Source organism: Pan paniscus, chromosome 11 (assembly GCF_029289425.2).
Source record: "Pan paniscus chromosome 11, NHGRI_mPanPan1-v2.0_pri, whole genome shotgun sequence".
Lineage (NCBI taxonomy): Eukaryota > Metazoa > Chordata > Mammalia > Primates > Hominidae > Pan > Pan paniscus.
In genome coordinates, this window is record NC_073260.2 from 85,082,416 (window position 1) to 85,104,614 (window position 22,199).

The following is a 22,199-nucleotide window of genomic DNA, read 5'->3' on the forward strand; positions in this document are numbered from 1 at the left end:
CATCTTCTGCACATACCTTAATTCTTTTCAGCCAGATCCTTTTTAAAAGGGGTACCCACAGCCTGGACAACACAGCAAGACCCCATCTACAAAAAATAAAAAATTTAGCCAGGCATGGTGATGTGGTACACCTCTGTAGTCCCAGCCACTTGAGGCTGAGGCAGGAAGATCACTTGAGCCCAGGAGTTTGAGGCTATGGTGAGCTACAGTTGCACTCCACTCCAGTCTGGATGGTCAAATGACTCTGTCTCTTAAAAAAAAAAAAAAAAAAAAAGATGTGTTCATACTCAGTGTCTCTGGTTTTCTTCTTTTTCTCTCTGCTCTAGTCAGGCTTTACACCTTTCACTAAAACTACTGTGTCACAGTCATCAAAGACCTCAGTGTTAAATTCAGTGGTTAGATTTGGTCTTAAACTTGAATTACCAGCAGATTTTGATGTAGTCATCACTCCATCCTCAAAATACATTCTTTGCATGGCTTTTAAGATGCTTTTCTTCCCTGGTTTGCTACCTCACTGGTGGTTCTTGTCTGTTATCTCTTTCTGTAAACCAGAACTATACAATAGAAATACAATGTAAGCCACATGTATAGTTTGATTTAGTGTTCTAGTGGCCATGGGTGAAAATAATTTTAATGCTATATTTTATTTAATTCAGTATATCTAAAATATTAATGTTTTGGCTGCATAGTATTGTGTGAAGAGTACAGTTTTTGAATACTTATTTCTGGCAATCAAAGGATGCTGCAACTACTGGACAGAAGTATAATGAGACACAGGATATATACCTAGTCTCAAAATATCTTTCCACCAGATACTTATTAATTACAAAGGGAAAAATGATAGCTTTGTGATAGAGAAACTTGGTGGATAGCACCTTAGTCAAGTGGCCAGAATTACCATTAGTAATTGGACAGATTGACACGTGCCGGCTTATACAATGCTCTAGGAAGGACACATCATCATTTCTGTGGCATTCCTATCAAATATGATATAACTTAAATTTAATCTTGAAGAACTATCAGGCACATCCATTACTGAGGGATATACTACAAAATGTATACTACAAAGTACTATTCAAAATATACTATTTTGAAGTACTGTTTGAAAAGATACTTCCAAGTGTCAGATATGAATGTTAAGGACAGAGGAAATGCTCCAGATTAAAGGAGGTTAGAGACATGAATTTCTGTATTTGGTAATTGTACTGTGATTATGCAAGAGGAAGATTTTGTTTTTAGGAAATCACGCTGAAGTGTTTAGAAGTAAAGGGGCATCATAGTCTGCAACTTAATCTCAAAGGTTTCATTTTGTCATTATCACAAGTGCTAACCTGTTTGTTAATACTCACAAACTGTCTTCTCACTTGTTAAGATGAAAGTATTCCTGTTATAATCTAAGCTCAGCTCCTCCACTTGTGTTGCATTACTAGGCTCTCCTTCACTACTCGCTTACTCTTATTGGCATGTAAACATGCTTTACATTCATTTGAAAACACCACAGTTTCCTTGATCCCATGGCTCCTTGTATCTACAATCCCATTTCCCAGCTACTTGCCAGGAAAAATGTCTTTAATGATTTGCTTATGTTACTTTTTCTTTCATTTTATCTTTATTTACTCCAAATGGTCATTCTTTACCACCACTACAGAGAACTGGTCTTTACCCATCTTGCTAAATTCAGTGTTCTCACCCCTCCCTCTCCAACCTGTGAGCATCGTTAGACCCAGTTGACACACTGTGAAATACTTTTTTCTCTTTGTCTTCTTAATACCAGTCTTTTGGATTTCTTTCTGCCTCACTGGTAAGCCTAGTTCCTGTGCTTACGTCTCTAATTGCTAGAGTACTCCTGGACTCCCTCCCTCCTCCATAACTGTTCCCTAGGTTGATTCCTCTAGTTCTGTGGCATTCAGTATCAACTAACTATACAATGATGAAGTCCGAATTTATACCTCTAGGCTTGAGTCTTTCCCTGACTTCAGTCTCAAGCAAGTGAAATCTGAAATCTCCACTTGGATGATCAAAGAAATTACAAACTTGATATAACCAAAATTATACTTCATTTCTGCCCTTACACCTGCTCCTCCCAAATACTGCCTTATCGCAGGAAATGGTACCATCACCTGCTTAGACCAAAACCCTAAAAATGAGGCTTGATTGTATAGTTTACCTCATATCCACATTCAGTTCATCAGCATATCATGTTAGCTCTACCTTTGAAATATATCCTGATTTTTTTTTTTTTTTAACCAACTTCTTACTCTCCCCACTGTTGCAATCCCAATCCAAGTCATCATCAGCCCTTGCTTGGACTGTTGGATAGAGTCCAATGTCTGATCTCCCTAGTTTCACTCTGACTTCTGTCCTCAAGTCCACAAATCTTCAAGAGTGATCTTTAATGGTAGCAGTCTGTTTACATGACTCTCTTGCTCTCACTTATCCAATAACTTAGATTAAATTCTTATTACTGAGGTTTATATTCCCAGGACTTGTGATGTTCTTCCAGAAAGTTTTCCTAAGACTCTTCTTGGCAAACTTACAGATAAGTTTTATGGATATTTTTGTTTTGTTGTTTTTCCTACACAGTGTTTGTCTGATTTTTTAAAAAAGGAAGAGGAAGCTGGATGTGGTGGCTCACACCTGTAATCCCAGCACTTTGGGAGGCTGAGATGGGTGGATCACTTGAGCTTAGGAGTTCGAGACCAGCCTGGACAACATGGCGAGATCTCATCTCTACTAAAAATACAAAAAAATTTAGCCCGGTGTGGTGGTGCATGCCTGTATTCCCAGCTACCTAGGAGGCTGAGGTGGAAGGATTGCTTGAGCCCAGAAGGGGGTGGAGGTTACAGTGAGCTAAGTTTGCATCACTACACTCGAGCCTGGATGACAGTGAGACCCTGTCTCAAAAAAAAAAAAAAAGGGTCGGGGGGTGGAGATTTTATGTTGAAAAAGAAAAACCTAGATTTTTTTCTGAAAAATTAGGAGACCTGACCACACTGGCCCTGTATTCATTCATAGCCACAACAGGATAAGTAGTGGCTGACTCCTTTTAAATGAAGCATGTGTTTTCCAATTTGCCAGTCTCTGCCATTCCCTAGTGTATGTTGTAGCTAGCCAGATGTATTTAGGAAGATAACCTGCCTTTTGAGTTCATGACCCCTGCCCTGGAATAAGTCATTCGTTGAACACATATTTATTGAATAGAAGTCTGTTTAGCACTATTCTAAGTCCTATAGGTGAAGTAGTAAATAAAGCCGTGATCTCATGGATTATACCTTTCTTGGGACAGATAGTCAATGTATATGTAATTAAATACACATATAATGTCAGGTGGTGATTAAGTGCCATGAAGAAAAGTAAAGCAGGCTAAGGGGATATAAAATGGTGGATGGTGCTGTCTTAGAATGCATGGGGAAAATCTCTATTTGAGGAATTGACATTAGAACAGAGGCTGGAATATAAGGGATGAAACCTTGTACATATTTTGAAGAAAATCATTTTGGTGTGGGAGCCGTGAGAGGAGAACATGTTTGGTATGTTTGAATGACAAGAAAGACCTGTCAGACTGCAGTGCAGTGAATGTGAAGTGGTAGGAAATAAAGTTGGCGAGGGAGACCGGGCCATGTGATGTAGGGCCATAGAGGCCATGGTGGACTTAGGGATTTTGCTATGAGGTAGAAAACTATTGAAAGGTTTTGAATAGGAAATGACATGATGTGACTTATTTTCAAACAATCCTTCTGCCTTCTGGTGGTATATAAATTATAGCAGGGACTAGTGTGGTAGGTGGGGGAGTTGTCTGGAGGTGGTTACAAGAGTGAGCAATAGTGGTGACTTAAACTAGAGAGAGCTGTGAAAGGGTGAGAAGTAGTCAGACTAGAATCTGAAGATAGAGCCTACAGTGTTTTCTGGTGGATTTGATACAGGATGTAGAAAAACGAGAAGAGTAGAGGCCAGGTTTTCAGCCTGAGCAACTCTAGATAGATAGTAGTGCCATTTAGTGGTATGGTAAACACTAGGAAGTAGGCGTCAAGCTCCTTTTTGGAGATGTAAAATTTGAGAATCCTGTTTGATGTCCAAGTAGAGACAGACTATAAAAGAGAATAAGCTTATATAGCTCTGTAATATGATGAGTGTTTTTTTTTTAAGGATTTGATCATGTAAGTCATAAAATACACCTGAGTTCTTTGAGACCAAGGACATTGGGTTTATTTTCTTACTGTTTGTGGGGTATAGTACCTCACTTGAATTTGATGCTCACTGTTTTTTTTTTTTTAAGAATCCAGAAATTGTGCTGTAGCTCCATCCCCTTTTGAAACTATTGTTCTGTTATTTTAGGATTCTATCTACATTTTTTTTTTGAGGCAGAGTCTCGCTCTGTCGCCCAGGCTGGATTGCAGTGTCTCGATCTCTGCTCACTGCAGCCTCCACCTCCTGCGTTCAAGTGATTCTCCTGCCCCAGCCTCCCAAATAGCTGGGATTACAGATACATGCCACCATGCCTGGCTAATTTTTTTGTATTTTTAGTATAGACGAGGTTTCACTATGTTGGCCAGGCTGGTCGTGAACTCCTGACCTCAGGTAATCCACCCGCCTCGGCCTCCCAAAGTGCTGGGATTATAGGCACGAGCCACCATGCCCAGCCCTAGCTATGTTTTTATAGGAATTATAGTAGGCAGAAACACTCTTTTAATGGGGCATATGACTTGTTAATCAAATCAGCCAGATGACAGTAAATGTATTTTCTTCAAAGGAAGTCCAGCAAATCACTTAATTTGTTAATGACTCAGCATTGAAATCATTTAAAAAATGATTTGGGGAATGGGGGTCCTATGTCTGAATGACTCAGTTTTTTTCCTTCCAATGGACTATAGTGGAACATGGTTTTACTCTCACTTTGAATAATTCTGTTTGAGAAATCTTAACTGTGCAAGCAGTCACTTAATAATTTTTTAAGTAGTCTTATCTAAATCTTGCAGCACGGTCATTAAACAGTAATTACTACATATTTACTGTTCACCTGTGAATGTGAGACTACTTTGTGAGAATTATTACTGTGCGATATTTTCTTAAGCATTACCCTTATATGGCAAGTGAACGTATTAAATTGCCTAAGGACAAGCAATTGAAAGTAAGGACAGAGACAACATTTGAATATGGTGTTTTAAGTGTATGCCTTCAAGAAAAGCTTGTGTGTATCCTAGCAATATTTAGACAAGCAGGATGACCTCCCATTTCTCTTTGTTTATTAAATAGTGATTTTGTAAGAGAAATATAAAGAAAAGTTTTATATTTTGCCGCTATTTAAGGTTTTTTGCTATTCATGAGCCTGATTATTTCTTTTTTGTATAGGAAGATTTTCAGTCAATGACTTATGGATTTAAAATGGCTAACAGTGTGACAGATCTTCGAGTTACAGGTAAAATTATTTTTAAAGATAATTCACAAGTTTTACATTTTCATATGTTTCCTTTTAAAACTTATTGTTTCTTTTTCTAGGCATGCTAAAAGATGTGGAGGATGACATGCAAAGAAGAGTAAAGGTATATATGTTTTCTCTTTGGTGTGGGGTTTTGGTACACTTCTAAATGTCAGTTTAACTTTACCTAATTAAAAATGTGTAGAACCACCTTTCTCCTGTATGTGCTTTGTATTTTTTTTTTGTAATGAATTTGAACACTGCTAGAGGAGTTTCTGATAAATTAATGTCATTTTCAAATTTTAGTATATGTGCTGCCGAAGCGAGCACAAATTAATGTCATTTTCAAGTACAGCCATCCCTCAGTATTCTCAGGGCACTGGTTCCAGGACCCCTGTGAATACCAAAACTCAAGGATGCTCAAGTCTCTTATATACAATGGTGTGATATTTGCATATAACCTGTTCACGTCCTTCTGTATACTTTAAATCATCACTAGATTACTTATAATATTTAATATGTAAATGCTATGTAAATAGTTGTACTGTACTTTTAAAATTTGAATTTTTTAATGTTATTTAAAAATTTTTTTCTGAATACTTTCAATCAGCGGTTGGTTGAATCCAACCCATGGATACAGAGAGATGAGTATATTAAAATTTAACCCACTTGATTCTTTCAACTTTTTGCCAGTGTTTTAGATTTTTACTATGGTATTTTAAAAATAGTATTTTTCTCCCACTACTGTTTTCGGTTCCTCAAAGGTAAGGACTATCTTGTTCACCTTTGTATCTTTAATAGCTGGTACAGTGTCTGGAACACAGTAGGTGAGCTCAGTAAGTGGTGATATCCCAAATCTGGTGAAAACCTTCTAGATGACCTTGATGATTTGCTGCTTTTCATAGAGATGGGGGAAAAGTTATATTTCTACATTTTTTTTAACACTAGTATGACAGTATGGTTGTCAAACTTCATATTCTCTTTTTTTGATTTTTACAATTCAGTGAATTGGGCAGTTAGACACACACAGTGCTCCACTTTTAGATGAGGAAAATACAGATCAAAGGAGTTAAATAACCTGTGTCTTAGCTTTACTAAAGGGCATGTAAATGGCAGCTTTAGGGGTAGAACCCACAACTTCTAGTAGATCTTCCTGTAGTACCACCCTGGTATTTGGTCAAATAAAATTGTCCACTATAACATTTGTATTAAGAAATTGTGTATTTTAGTGTAAAATGGATCAGTATTGACCATTGAACTTTATTTTTTCATAATGTGATTTTTGCGAAGGTTACAGTTTTTTTCTAACAGGGTTAGTTTTGAGAGCATCAGGAATTTCAATTAATATCTCCTTTTAAAGGAAAATGTACTATGTGCCATATACTTCTGCTTATGTTATTTCATTGTTTTGCTGTTTGAATACTTAATTCTTTTCCATGATCTTTATAATTTATGTCAAAATGACCTTTCTGTGTATAGGATTAATAGGAGGAACGTAAATACTAGACACAGCTTTTTTCCCCAACTATTTTCCCCAAAAACAGATTCTTGTGTATACTTAAAAAATTAGTGTTTTTCCTTATGTATTTGTAATGTAATATTTTTTCAGGTTTGTGTTTAATTCACCTTTTTTAAAATTTTAGAGTACTCGAAGTCGACAAGGAGAAGAAAGAGATCCAGAAGTTGAACTAGAAGTAATTGAACTTATTTTCTGGTAGATAATATCAGAGAAGTCTACCTGTTAATGTTGTAGTTTTATGAACTGCGTTATAATTTATGGAAGCCCTTTTTAAGGTATTTCTTTAAAAATTGGACGTTGCAAGGGATTTTATTTCCCTTGTATTTATTTTGATAGAATGATAATACAGCTCTTTCAAATAGATGATTTCAAAACTCTTCAGTGTATTCCTGTGAGGTAGGAAGAAAAATACGGTCTTTCACAGATGATGCACCAGAGCGCCACAGTATCAAAAGTTGCTGAACCTTTGTCGAGATTCTAAATTTTCTGACTCTGCTTAAAGCACATTTTAATCAGTCCTTTTTAAAATGCAGATAACATCAGTTTTTTGAGGTAATAGTGTAAATTTTGACTTAGGACAAGATCAGTGCTGTTGATATAGAAACTTCACATTCCAATTTCAAAAGAATAGGCTTTGTTTTGTTTTCTGCAGCTCATTTTTCAGGCTTTTAAAAGCCTGTAAGTGAAGGTGTCTGTAATGTAGTAAGTTATTAACATTGAGATTTAGGAGTTAATATATTTTAAATGAAATTCCTTTCACGGGCTTTGCATCTTTTAACTTTTAGTCCTTTCTTGTTTTTTTAGCACCAACAATGTTTAGCAGTATTCAGCAGAGTGAAATTTACTCGTGTGTTACTGACAGTGCTTATAGCCTTTACTAAGAAAGAGGTAAGGGCATTCAATATAATATGTCTATTTGTTTTAGTGATTTTGGCTGGAATTCCTGAGTGAAGCAGTTCTGAAACTTCTCCCTTGAAGTGCTCCTGATCCCAGATATACAGAACTCAGAATTTGGTATATTTATACCAGTGTAACACTGATGACTTTCTCAATAAATCACGTGAATTTTGTTTTATTTTTTACTTATTTGTAAATAATACATTAGAAGCTGAAATTACTTGTAGGTTGTTATATTTTGTGAATTGAAAAGGAGAAAGTAAAATTTTAGGTAGGCCTAGTCTTACCTTCAGTTACATAATTAACTGTTGGATTTGTATAGAACCAAAAGCAAGCCCTAGATGGTGAATATTTTTTCCTTTTTGTATTTTTGCACTAATTCAAGTCAATTACAGATTAATTTGTGAGTAATTTATAAGTGGTGAATAGGGATCCAATTTTTACCACTAATTTAATTTCTGTAATTCTATTTCTTCCCATTTTTTTTTTCCTACCTTGATGAATGACATGGTAGAATTGTTGAAAATTTTTTCATTTTCTAGTTGATTGCTTCTTTGGTTTTTATTGTGGAAAAAAAAAAACCAAAAATATTTTCTATTATTTTAATTGATCCTACAAGTTATAGATGTGAGTAAAAAAACCATTTTCTATCCTAACAGGATCTGGACATCCTGTATTAAGTGCATAGTTTATGAAAACCAATGTCATTACAGCAAGCATTTAATTTCGTTATTGTTTATAGGATTTTCCTATTTAATGTATATCTTTCAGTGAAAGAATATGTAAGAATGTTTTTGGTGATTTATTTGCTAGACCAGTGCTGTTGCAGAAGCTCAAAAATTGATGGTTCAAGCAGCAGATCTTCTTTCTGCCATTCATAATTCATTGCATCATGGCATCCAGGCCCAGAATGATACTACAAAAGGAGGTAATTGTTCAATTTGCTCCTACTCTTTCTTTTCTTCGTTTCTATCCAAAATATTTAGTGCTTAGCTTGTACTAAAGTTTTTTCAAGTCAGTCTTGTACCTTGGAATGTTTTAATCCAGAGACTTACAGTGTTTAGGCTCTTCTCTGTAAATATATACTAGACTAAAAAACAATACTGTGGAACTTGGCCGTTTCCTGTATATTACTATTTAGACTTGGAATATGTATCCTGTCTTATGTCCATGCTGTGATGTTACAGTCTGGCAGCTTCTTCTTGCTGCCCAGAAAAGCCAGCGCAATGAGAACAGCAGAGAAAGAGTTTAATTATCATGAGTCAGCCAAGTGGAAGGATGACAGCTGTTTCTCAAATCTTCCTCCCCGAGAATTCAGGGACTAGAGTTTTTGAAGAATAGTTTGGCGGGCAGTGGGTGAGCAAGGAGAGGAGATTTGTTTCAGGAAGGGACAGTTACCATCTTTATTTAAATTGTAAACTAAATTTCTCCCATAGTTGCTTGGCCTACACCAGGAATAAGCAAAGACAGCTTGTGAGGTTAGAAGCAAGATGGAGTCAGCTATGTCAGGTTTCTCTCATAATTTTTACAAAGGCCATTTCAATAACAATGAATCACCTTTTTAATCACCTCTCCTCTTTTTTGTCTGAGAGATCGTCACTTCGATTACACATGTTAGAAATGATTGTTCCCCAGTGCTGTAAAGAAATAGCACTTGAACATAAATTTAATTTCCTTGGCAAGGCCATTTTTACTTTCTGCAGAAAGGGTACACTCGCCAGCAGTTTTGCCACGAGAGTACGCTAAGCAAAGGAGACAGGATCATTTATAACCTGACACGTCCACCCTACTGCTGTGTCCGGTTTCCATTGGCTGGAACAGGACCTTACATTTCTGTATTTGTCCCAATTGGCTAGCAACTTAGAACTTTTTAAAAGAGGCAAAGGCAGAGGAGAACAAAGGAAGGAGGAAGTAACTTGTGGAATGCTGAGAAAAGTAAAAACTCCTTCAAATAAGAAAGAAGAACAGGCTATGACCTAATGCTTGCTTGGACCAGTAAAAGCATGCCAGGGCAAATATTTAGGCTAAATTCTGGGAGCTAAGAACATAAAGTACATTGATTTATTACTGCTAGCAGATATTTAATAATGTTAGCACAGGTTTTTGAATAAATTTTGCTTCTAAGAGAAGTTACTATTTATTCCTAATTAGATGGGGAGGAAAGTCTTTGAAGAGGAACTTCTACTTTGCTTTTTACACACAGTCTACTCTGAACACCAGGCAGGCGTTAGATATTCTCCCTGTTTTGGAAAAGATTTCAGTCTGTATTTTTCCTGTGCTCTCACACCACCACAACAGTCATCAGTACAGAAGACTTGAGTGATAACTGTGTAGGTTTTTCCACACACACCAGCTGGATGCCCTCTAATTAAACTCCCATTGAAGGAGTGTTTGTGGTAGTGTGGAAAACACAAACTCCAACCTCTACTATCTACCCGGAGGTAATGCCAGATCCCACAGGTTGACGGCTCAGTCCCCAAGACTGCTCTTCCTCCCCAAACACCAGTTCCATGTCTGGGTTTCCAGAACTTCTGACCCACTGGCTTTAAGTTGGGATTCCCACGACTCTCTTTTTGGTTTCAGCTAATTTGCTGGAGCGAGTCACAGAACTCTGGGAAACACTTGGTGTGTTTACTGGTTTATTGTGGAGGCTATAGGATGTGAAGGCTACAGATGAAGAAATGCATAGGGTGAAGTATGGGTAAGGGTCTCGGAGCTTCCATGCCTTCCCTGGGTGTACTATCTCCTAGGAACCTCCACATGTTCAGATATCTGGAAGCTCTCTGAACTGTGTCCTCCTGAATTTTTACAGAAGTTTCCTTACATAGGCATGATTGATTAAACCTTTGGCCATTGGTGAGCAACTGGACCTTCAGCCTCTCTCCCATCCCTGGAAGTTGTGGGGTGGGGCTGAAAGTTCCAGCCTTGTACTCATGCCTGTCTTTTTGGTTATCTGCCCTACCCTGAAACTATCAGTCATTCGCATATCAAAAGACAGCACTTGGAGAGTCTAAGGATTTTAGGAGTTAACGTTAGGAAACAAGAAGGAAGACCAAATATATATTTCATAATGTCACACCCTCTGTGTTCTCACTGCATTCATACAGGCCTCTGTTACATTTTTTTGTACATTGTATTTTAGTTTTTTTACCCATTTGTCTTTCCATGAGATTTTGAGCACTTTTAGGCCAGGCACTCTCTTCTTGTGTATTGCCATGCTTGGCATATTGTTGGCACTCAGATTTTATTTATGAAATATGCCTTAAAAAGAATAGTGTACCTCTGTTGTAAAGTTTACAGTGGGTTAACATTGTAGATAATGTGTAGCAATTTTGATTGTCCTTAAAACTCATTAAAATGAGATGACATTTATATCCTTTTTTCGCCCCTCAACGACTTGGCCATTCCAGTAGAGAGGAAGAGAAATTTATATGCTTCAAATTAGTGTTACCCAGTTGTCAGTCTTGTAACCAGAAAGGCAAGTTTTTACTGATCGACACCTCATTCCTTTTCCACACATACCCTCCATTTAGAGACAGACATTGTGTTCCCCTTCCCATATATTTTTCTTTCCGTGCTAAAATGTTAGGTAATACAGCAACCCAGAAGGTAATTTGGGTTAGGAAATCAGTATTGTCGTAATTTTTGTGTTTCTACTAGTTGTGCTGACTTTGTATGTATTTATCATCATTTTCACTTTTTCCAAAAGAGGGAGTGTGTTTATAGGATGAGTGACTAGGTAGCATTCTGTACCATAGGACATAAGGAGGTGGTTATGCATAGCAACGTAGTAGTACATGTTTACAGAGAGGGATAAAATGTCCACAACTCTGAAATGCTTTGAAATCTACAGCAATAATACTTTTATGAAAACCACTATATAATAAATGACTTCAAAGTAATTTGTTGGTTTGTGTATCAACAAGATGATGCAAAGCAAGAATCTTCCAGATGATTGGAATCTGGATGTTTCTTTTTGCCATGTCTGACTACTCCTGGGCTATTCTGCTCTGTATCTGTAATCAAACTCTGAGATGATAATTTCCGTGGGATCATTAGTAGCTACAGCTTGTGACTTTTCTATATTTCAGACCAGTGTTAAAAATAGCTTGTGCATATGATCTCCTCTATTACTCTGGTTTTATAGTGTGCTGACAGGCTTCAGGAAAATTGTTTATGTAAAACTGGCTTGAATAAACCTTTTAAAAATGTAATCTTACGACTAAGCAAGTGAAATTTTAAATTTAACAAGTACTCACCCTGTGCTTGTATGGGTAATACCTTTTAGCTGGCATAATTTAACGTTCTAATTATCCCTTAATCATAAGCTGTACGATTCTATAATAAAAAAGTTAATGCCTTCTTAATGTCTATTCTAGTAGAAGAATGATGAGAAAATAATAGTATAGATTAGTTTTGGTCTCTACTCATTTTGCCTTCTGATTATATTACAACTCCAGCTGGTGACAAGATGGCTGTGTAAATCTTGAAATCACTGAGCATTCATTTTAGCTTCTCATTGAAAGGTAGATATTCAGTATGAATTGTAAACTGGCATTAAGGGAGAAAGTAGGAATAATCAAACTTGATCTGAGAATTACTTGCTGGTGCATTTTCTCAATACATAGTAATATCTTTATGAAGATGCAGAATGCAAAAGTGGTTTTGGAGGTGGATAAGGAGGGCAGCTTACTGATAATGGGATTTTTTTGACGTGGTTACATGGAGCACTGTACTAGTAAAGTATTTGGCCCTGGAAAATGGATAGAGAAGCAGATTTTGGAGTCATTTTCAGCGCTTATTGAGGGAGCAGATGGTGTTTACTTGGGACTTACTGGATTCAAAGATGTGACCTTGGGTTATATTGTTGTTGAAGGAAGAAAGGAGCAAAAAAATCCAGTGAAACTGTTGTTTTTCTTTGTTTTTGCTTATGCTGTCTTGAATTTTACAGTTCTTTTTAATATGTCTGTGGAAGTTTAGCTCATCCTTTAAAATGATGTTCACATCACCTCCTCCAATGAGACTTTCCTGGTTCTATTTGTCAAAATATGTTTCTCTTTCCATGTTCACTCATAGTTATCTGTGAATTGGGTCTAATTTACCCTTTAGATTATGAGCATCTTTAACAGTTGCCAATGGAAATAATATATTTAAATTTATGTTGCCTGAAATTAATAGATACTCTTGGGGAGTGTATTTTCAAATCTAACACACAGTTTCAAGAGGACTTGTCATCTTTTAAAAATAAATTAAAAGATACCTGAATAAACTTGGTGGGTTGAACACATGTATTTGCTTTCTAAAATTCCAAACAAGCAATGAAGAAGTGATTTTTTTCTTTCAAGGCATAATTGATAAAGATGAAAAAGACAGGGAAAGGAGAAAATAGCAACAAAATTATTTTAGAAGCTGGAAAACAGAAGGACATTGACTTACCTATCTCCAAATAACTATTTTTAGCCACTGATAGAGGAAGTCAAAGGCAGCCCAGTTTATACTGTGGATCTCCTGAAGGCTGCATTATTGGTTTGCCAGATACTTCTGGAAATGGGTATGAGAAATTTAGCTGAAAACATGAGAACTGGTTGATAATCTGTTCAGAAGCAGAAATTTCATCCCTCTTTTTGCTGAGTGACATTCCTGAACCTCACAATACTAAAAGTTTATTCTCTGGAGGAGGGGGACAGAGGGATTCTGTACTTGAGGGTATATGAGGCCCAGGTGAAGGGTACACATTATGAGAGAGTTAAGTGAAAGTTAAGTAGTCATTATTGTGACCTACTTTCTTTCCCCATCTGCTCCTCTCCTCGCTCCACTCGGCCTTCAGAACAGTGTAGCCAGGCACATGCTCTCCACTTAAGAGTTTAGAAGATTCTTCTTAGGGAAATCTGAAAAGTCCAAGAGATGGGGAAAAACAAAAGCAAATTCTAAATATGCTAATTTCAGCAATTCCCCTGATAAAATGGCTTGGTTGAAAGCTTGACGTGTATTCACAGTGCTCTTAATGGTTTTTTTTTGGTATGTGCTCTAGTTTCAAATCTGAGTATATAGTTAAGGGTGGAAATCTCTAGCCTGAAAGAAAGAATAAAACAGGCAAAGTACCTTAAGAGAAATGAGAAAAATCAATACGTATGTAAAACAAAAATAGGATGCTATATGAAAGGAAAAAAGGGGAATATGTTCTTTGAGATTGAAAATAGAAGAGCACGGCGGGTGGGGGGCAAGGGGAGGGATAGCATTCAGAGAGATACCTAATGTAGATGATGGGTTGATGGCTCAGCAAACCACTATGGCACATGTATACCTATGTAACAAACCTGCATGTTCTGCACATGTATCCCAGAACTTAAAATAGAAGAGCAGAAATGACAAAAATAAGTAGGAAGTTTAGAATACAAAGTTGCAGAAATCTTAGAGCCAAAAATGAAAAGGTGAAAAATAGGAAAGATAAAGATTATACTAGGCTTAGTCAAGAAAGGTCTACTATCTAATAAAGGTAAGTAAATAAAACATATAAAGGATAAACTAATAAAAGTTGTTCCAGAAGTATAGATCAGAAAATAGAAGCAAAAAAAAAAAAAAAAAAAAAAAATCACTGGATGTGGTAGCCCATGCTTGTAATCCCAGTGCACTTTGGGAAGCCAAGGTAGGAAGATTGCATGAGGCCAGGAATTCGAAACCAGCCTGTACAACATAGCAAGACCCCATCTCTACAAAAAATTTAAAAAGTAGCCAGGTGTGGTGGCATGTGCCTTGTAGTCCTAGCTACTCGGGAGATTGAAGTGGGAGGATTGCCTGAGCCCAGGAGGTTGAGGCTACAGTGAGCTATGATTGTACCACTGCATTCCAGCCTGGACGACAGTGAGAGACCCTGTCTTTTTAAAACAAACAAACAAACAAACAAACATGTAAGAAAATTTCCTGGAGACAGATGATATGAATGCTTAGATTGAAAGGGCCAATAAAGAGCCACCCAGCACACCAGAATGAAAATTGACTTGTGTTGAGGTGGCATATCATTATGAAACTTTAGAAAAGTGGCAACAAATAGAAGATCCTAAGAGAAAAGAGGCAAAACCAAGTTACACAGAATCAAGACAGAGTGTCACATGTGCAGCAGTAGTGGAAATTAGAAGTCAATGAAGTGAAAACCAAGATCATATTTCCTAATGCAAAACTTATTCAAAGCTATAGCAATGAAGACAGTGTAGTTCTGGATAGATACAGATCAGTGGAATAGAACAGAATTGAGAGCCCAGAAATGAACACTCATGTTCTCGGTTGCTATTTGACAAGGGTGTCAAGACAATTCAATGAGGAAAGAAAAGTCTTTTCATCAAAGATGCTAAGACAACTGGATATCCACATGCCGGAGGATAAAGTTGGATACTCCCCATCACCCCTGCTGGTCTTATGCAAAAGTCAACTCAGAATGGATCAGTGACTTAAATGTGAGAACTAAAGCTATGGAACTCTTAAAACATAGGCATTAATCTTACACCCAGGTTAAAAAAAGCAAACCTGCATAAAAAAATGGGCAAGAGATTTGAACAGACATTTCTCCAGATAAGATTTGCAAATGGACAAAAAGTACATGAAAAGATGTGCAACAACGTTAGTCTTCAGGGAAATGCAAATCAAAATGAAAAGTTACTGCGGCCCACCCACTTGATCGCTTTAATAAAAAAGATAATAAAAAGTGTTGGCAAGGATGTGGAGAAACTGGAGCCCTAATACAGTACTGATTGGAATATAAAATGATACAGCTCTCTTGGAGATAGTCTGGTAGTGTCTCAAATGTTAAACATAGAATTATCCAAGGGAAATGAAAACATCCAAACAAAAAGTTATACACTAATGCTCATAGCAGCATTATTCATAATAGCCAAAAGGGAAAAATAGCTCAAATGTCCATCAGTGGATGAATGGATGCATAAAATGGTATATCCATGTAGTGGTGTATTATTTGTCAACAAAAAGAAATGAAGTACTGAAGGACCTTTAAAACACTGTGTTACATGGAAGAATCCAATCAGAAAAGACCATGTATTGTATGATTTCCATTTATATAAAATGTCCAAAGTTGGCAAATCCATAGAGACAAAGTAGATTAGTGGTTTCCTAGGATTGGGGGAAGAATCACGGGCAGGTAAGAGTGATTGCTAATGGGTATAGAGTTTCTTCGTGGGGTGATGAAAATGTTCTAAATTTGATTGTGATAGTTTCACAACTCTGTTAATGTATTAAAAAACCATTGAATTGTATACTTTAAATAGGTGAGTTATGTGGTATGTTAATTATATCTCATTAGAATTGTGAGTAAAAGAAAATCACTAGAGAAATGATTTCAGACTTTGGGGGGAAATGGTTTTTAATGTTGAATTCTAGACACAAACCATCATTTAGTTTTGAGGAAAGATAATTTCAGGCACTTAAAGTCTCAGAATTTATCTCACAAAAGTTTTGGAAGATGTGCTCCATTAAAACATGGGAATAAATCAAGAAAGAGGGAAGCATGAGGTTTAGGGAAAATGAGAATCCATCATAAGAAAATAATGAAGGAAATCCCCAGGATGGTGGTGAAGGGAGAAAAACACAAGATAATAGCTGAGCACCATGTATGGACAAGTCCAGATTGGAGGAAGCCCCAAGGCTCTAGGGAAAATGTCTCGAAGATACAAGACCACTGTTGCATTTGATGTATTCAGAAGAGATTGAGAGAACTGACAAATGGTTTGGGGTTGAATTAAGCCTTATGAGACAATTATTAAACTTCAGAATGCATATGAAAATTAAAATTTTCACATCTGGGGCAATGGATAACTTAAATCATAGTGGTGCTAATGCTGACTTATTTACTTGATCATAGTGGTGCAAATGCTGAATATTGATTATAACCAAAATTATGATCTAATGGTGTTGTAGGTGAGGGGACAGAAGTGTGTGCAGGCATGTAATTTGTATGTGGTTACAGTGCTACTTGTTTTTTGTTTTACACATTGTCTCTGACTTCCTCCTTTTCAGGTCTCTGACATCTTCTAGAGATGGAGGTGGAAGTCAGAGATAATGTGTAAAACTGAAAAGAAACGAAGGAGTACTCTAAGCTTGTTTTTTGCCAATATGTAGATCAGAGGTGTCCAATCTTGTTTTTCTGAGACGAAGTTTCACTATTGTTGCCTAGGCTGGAGTGCAATGGCGTGATCTCGGCTCAATGCAACCTCTGCCTCCCGGGTTCAAGTGATTCTCTTACCTCACCCTCCTGAGTAGCTGGAATTACAGGTGCCTGTCACCATGCCCGGCTAACTTTTTGTATTCTTTTTTTAGTGGAGACGGAGTTTCACCATGTTGGCCAGGCTGGTCTCGAACTCCTGACCTCAAGTGATCCGCCCGCCTTGGCCTTCCAAAGTGCTGGGATTATAGGCGTGAGCCACTGTGCCTGACCGGGATGTCCAATCTTTTGGCTTCCCAGGGCCACCCTGGAAGAAGAATTGGTCTTGCATCACACATAAAATATGCTAATGAGAGCTGATGAGCCAAAAAAAGAAAAAATCACCAAAACAAATCTCATAATGTTTTAATAAAGTTTACAAACTAGTGTTGTACTGCATTCAAAGTTGTTCTGGGCTGCAAGTGGGACAAGCTTGAGGTAGATAATACCAAAAAAGAAATACAAGAGATAACTAAGAGGAAATGGAAGAGACTGCCTCTGGGGAGAGAGGCATGTTGGGTGGAAAACATGGTTAGAGGATTGATTGTTGGTTTTAATAAAAGCCTTGTTCAACTGATTCTTGAGCCACATGCATGTGTGACTGAAAAAAGTTAAAAATGTTGTGTGTATTAAAAATAGATTAAAATATGTACAATATGATGGTACATTATCTGTGATATGGCTCCTTTAACTTCCTGAGGACTGACCTCGGTGCCAAAGACAAAACTATGCTATTACAACCCAGTCGGCTTAACTTGCCCACCATGGCAGTGTATTGTGCAACAGAGGTAGAGCTGACTTCATTTTAAAATCACAAGCCATTAGAGAGTACTAGGCCATGATGTGCTAGTGCCAGGAGCTTGAGATGTTTATTCTTTTAGTTCAAAATTTTTTCTGTTTTTAAAAAAGTCCATACATACCCACACATGTGTGCTTGTGTGTATCTAATCTAGAGGATTTCTAGTTTGGGGATGGTACTGTGAAGATGGCTCTGATGTTTCTACTCTCTAAAACCAGCCAAAATCTATAAGGAATATGAGAAATAGAATCTTTCCAGTGTCTTAAAAAGTAGGGAACACTTATAACCAGAATCAAAATAGAATGGGACCCAGGAGAGGGAGAACATTGAGAATGGATAGATTTTCTTAGTGTAAACATAAGTAGACCTGCAAAGGACAGTGTTCTCACAAGGAGTTGACATAACTTGAAGGGACAAAACTAGAGATTCTCTTGGAATAATCACAGGTGTAGAGTACACAAGCTGACTGTGTTAAACTATGTGAATAATACCTTGGAAAGGCAAAGGAGGTGGGGCTCTGCCAGAAAACATGCACATGTACTGTCTTGGTTTCTGCTGCAAGATAGAGGAGATGCTGTTGATGTTTTAGTAGTCTGGTTAACTGGTAATCTTTGTGTCAGTAAAAGAAACACATGCACACGGGCACATCACATGTGGCTTAAGGAAAGTCAATGAGGCCTCCAGCTAGCCTAGAGTGCTATTCTAACACCTCACTCAAAAAACTGGTTCAAGAAGCACTCCTTCAGTGATATCATAATCAAAAAAGAAACTGCATAGTATTTATACACAAATATTCCAAGAAAAGAAGCAGATGAAAAACACTGCTCAGAAACACTTTTGTACAAAAATTGAAAGAATTTATTTAAAAATGGCCTCTATAGAACAAGAGCAGAAAGCGAAAATATGAAGACTAAAGGAAGAAGTAATGAATAATAGAAAGGGAGTAAAAGTGACCAGGCAGAGTTCAGGAAAGCAGTAGAAGAGAAAAATCCTGAGAGATCTCATTGAAAATAGCAAAAGCATTCTAGACATTGCTGAAAAGCTGTAAAGGACATGGAGGGCCGGGCGTGGTGGCTTACGCCTGTAATCCCAGCACTTTGGGAGGCCGAGGCAGGCAGATCACCTGAGGTCGGGAGTTTGAGACCAGTCTGACCAACATGGGGAAATCCCCATCTCTACTAAAAATACAAAATTAGCTGTGGTGTTGCATGCCTGTAGTCCCAGCTACTCAGGAGGCTGAGTCAGGAGAATCGCTTGAACCTGGGAGGCGGAGGTTGCAGTGAGCCGAGATCACGCCATTGCACTCCAGTCTGGGCAACAAGAGTGAAACTCCGTCTCGAAAAAAAAAAAAAGGACATGGAGGTCAGGATTGAGGAAAAAACTAAGCGAAGCAGAAGTGAGCAAAGGAGATGTGAAGTATGATGAGAAAGTAATAGCAAAAGAAGTCTCAGTATACATATGATTGGCGTCCCTTAAGATGTGAACCGTATAATGGAACAGAAAAAACTGTTAGACATTTCTAGAAGAAACTAGAATTAAATCCATGAGTGTCCATTGAAAGAGTATAATGTGTTCCAGGATAAATTGATAAAGAATTATTAATAGTAAAATAGAGCCTAGTAAATTAAGATCTAAAGCAACTATTATATTGGCTTCATGGTTCTTCACATCAACATCAACACAGAAAGTAGTGTAACAATATCTTCAAAGTCCTCAAGTAAAGAACTGTGACCTGCTGGGCGTGGTGGCTCACGCCTGTAATCCCAGCACTTTGGGAGGCCAAGGCGGGCGGATCACGAGGTCAGGAGTTTGAGACCAGCCTGACCAACATGGTGAAACCCTGTCTGTAATAAAAATAGAAAAATTAGCTGGGCGTGGTAGTGGGCGCCTGTAATCCCAGCTGCTCGGGAGGTTGAGGCAGGAGAATCGCTTGAACCCAGGAGGCAGAGGTTATGGTGAGCTGAGATCGCAGCATTGTACTTCAGCCTGTGCGACAGAGTGAGACTCTGTCAAAAAACAAAAACCAAACAAACAAAAAAAAACAAAGACAAAAAAACTGTGACCTAAGAGTTTTACACCTATTCCAAAGGTCTTTGAGTGACACTCGTAGAAATATTTTTAAACTAGCAAGAACTTGGAATATTTTTCCAAAGACCTTTTTCCTGGAGGAGAAAGACTGAAATCAGGAATGAAATTCAGCCTACTGAGACATAAATGGAAAAGCTGTGGCAGAAGGACAGGCATTGAGCATTGATTCTGTTTCATTGTAGAACTGTGGTTAAAACGGTGGAAATTGGTTTTACTAAATATAATGTAACATAACTGTCAAGAATCTTGACAATATAAAAGTAATTAACCAAAGTCAGGAAGTAACGGGGAAGACTAATTTTCTTTTATATGCAGGGGTCCAGAGATACTGGTTAAAGCTGAGAAATCATCTGTAATATAAAGATAGGTATATTTCAACATGTGGAGGTAACCAATGGCGATAGAGATAAGATTATTCAAGTTTGGTGCTTGTCGTAGTTCATTTTGTGTTGCTGTAACAGAGTACCTGAGACTGGGTGATTTATTTTAAAAGAGGTTTACTTAGCTCATGGTTCTGCAGCCTGGGAATTTCAAGATTCATGGTACATGCTCAGCTTCTGGTGAGGCCATGCACTGGGTCAAAACATGGCAGAGAAGTTAAGCAGACATGTGGAAAGAGGGACCAAACAGAAAGAACCTCCCATTTAACAATACACTATCATGGGAACTAATCCGTACCTGTGAGAACTAATCCAGTCTCACGAGAGTGAGAAGGCATTAATCTGTTTAGGAGACATCTGCCCCCTTTACTCAGACACCTCCTATTAGGCCCCATCTCTCAACACTGTTGTACTGGCAGTTAAACTTCAACATGAATTTTGGTGGGGACAAAAACACATCCAAACCATAGCAATGACCAAAGGAAGGTAAAGGGAGGTCTTTAGCATTATCATTGTTTATTATTGGTAAGAAGATTAACAGCTAACTTTCTGAAGGAATAGAACTTTAGAGATATTAATAAAGTTGTAGATACAAAATTAATAAAAGACTTCTCAATTATCAGAAGGAAAATACAGCAAAGAATGAATGATCTTAAAGATGACAAAGGGAACCATGTATTTCCAATTTAGTGATAACAAAACTCAGTTCTGATTCTTGCTCTTCTTTCCTTCTCTTCTTGAAAAAATTCACTCCTAATGCCATGAGATGGGCCTGAGCACAATGGGCATGTGCGCTAGAGCGAGACTTTGGAGCCTGCCTTAGGGATGATGATGGTGTCCACATGGGAGATAGGAGTAGCCTGACATAAGGTGTTGTAACCATGTGGGTAGGTGGAGTCTACTTGTAGCAGGGTGAGGCCTAGCATGGGCCATCAGAGTCTGTGTGGAGTAAGGAAGTGTCCATGTAGAATGGTAGTGGAATGGGGAGGGCATCTGCAAAGAGATAGACCTAGAGCAGGAGTTTGGAATAGTTCAAGATACCTTGAGAGCATCACTGTGAATCGGTAGCCTAACTGGATTCACTGCTTCTAAAGTGAGTGGAGAAGGGTATTTCCACAGGAGTGTAGCTGAGCTTGGGGTGCCTGAGCCTAAGCAGGATTGAGAAGGGGACCATGTGGGAACAACCTGGCACTGTATGTCAGGAGCCTAAGTAGGATGAGGAGGGTGTGTCTATGGGAAGGCAGTCTAGTACAGGGTTTTGGAGTATAAAGGCAGGGAGTAGAGAGAGGCATGGGGTGTGGGAGTCCAGGCAGGGTAGGCTCATGTTAATGGAGCCTGGCAGAGTAGGGTGGTGAAACCTGAGGTAAATTCATGGAGGTGATTGTGTGCAGGGCTGTCAGAGACCAAGCCAGGTAATGAGGGCATCTGTGCATGTGGGTGACCAAGTACAGGGTTTCAGAGCCTAAGCATGTTGAAAAAGGTGTCATTGTGGAAGGTTTCCTAGGTATGGGGTGTCAGATCATAAGTGGGGGGAAGAGGCTGTCCAGGAGGACTGGATGGCATGAGATGTCAAAGCCTAAGCAGGAAGAGAAAAGTAGAAAGGTGGCCCCATGTGGGAAGTTGTAGCCTAAGCACATTGATGAAAAGCTTCTGTGCAGAAAGGTGGCCTGTTGTGGGGTATCAGAGCTTAGATGGGGTGAGGAGAGCATCTCTAGAGGAGTGCCAAACGGAGTGGACGTTATGGTGGCCTAACATGTCAATGATAGGAGATTGTAGTGGACTGAATGATGGTCCCAAAGCTATCAAGGTCCTATTTCTACTTCTCAGAACCTGTAAATATTACTTTATTTGGGAAAGGGATCTTTATGAATGTGATTGTTAAGGGTCTTGTG

At 38.0% G+C, this 22,199-nt stretch overlaps 1 protein-coding gene across 7 annotated transcripts in view; it reads left to right on the forward strand.

Annotated features, from left to right (window-relative positions):
- Positions 1 to 22,199, forward strand: part of NAA35 (N-alpha-acetyltransferase 35, NatC auxiliary subunit) — an 81,780-nt gene that overhangs the window by 28,595 nt on the left and 30,986 nt on the right. For all 7 annotated transcript variants that reach the window (XM_003809171.7, XM_008961351.5, XM_055091990.1 and 4 more), the window contains exons 7-11: positions 5,350 to 5,416; positions 5,497 to 5,540; positions 7,060 to 7,110; positions 7,740 to 7,823; positions 8,646 to 8,760. In XM_003809171.7, the coding sequence (XP_003809219.2) occupies positions 5,350 to 5,416; positions 5,497 to 5,540; positions 7,060 to 7,110; positions 7,740 to 7,823; positions 8,646 to 8,760 (361 nt within the window). The remainder of the gene's footprint in view (positions 1 to 5,349; positions 5,417 to 5,496; positions 5,541 to 7,059; positions 7,111 to 7,739; positions 7,824 to 8,645; positions 8,761 to 22,199) is intronic.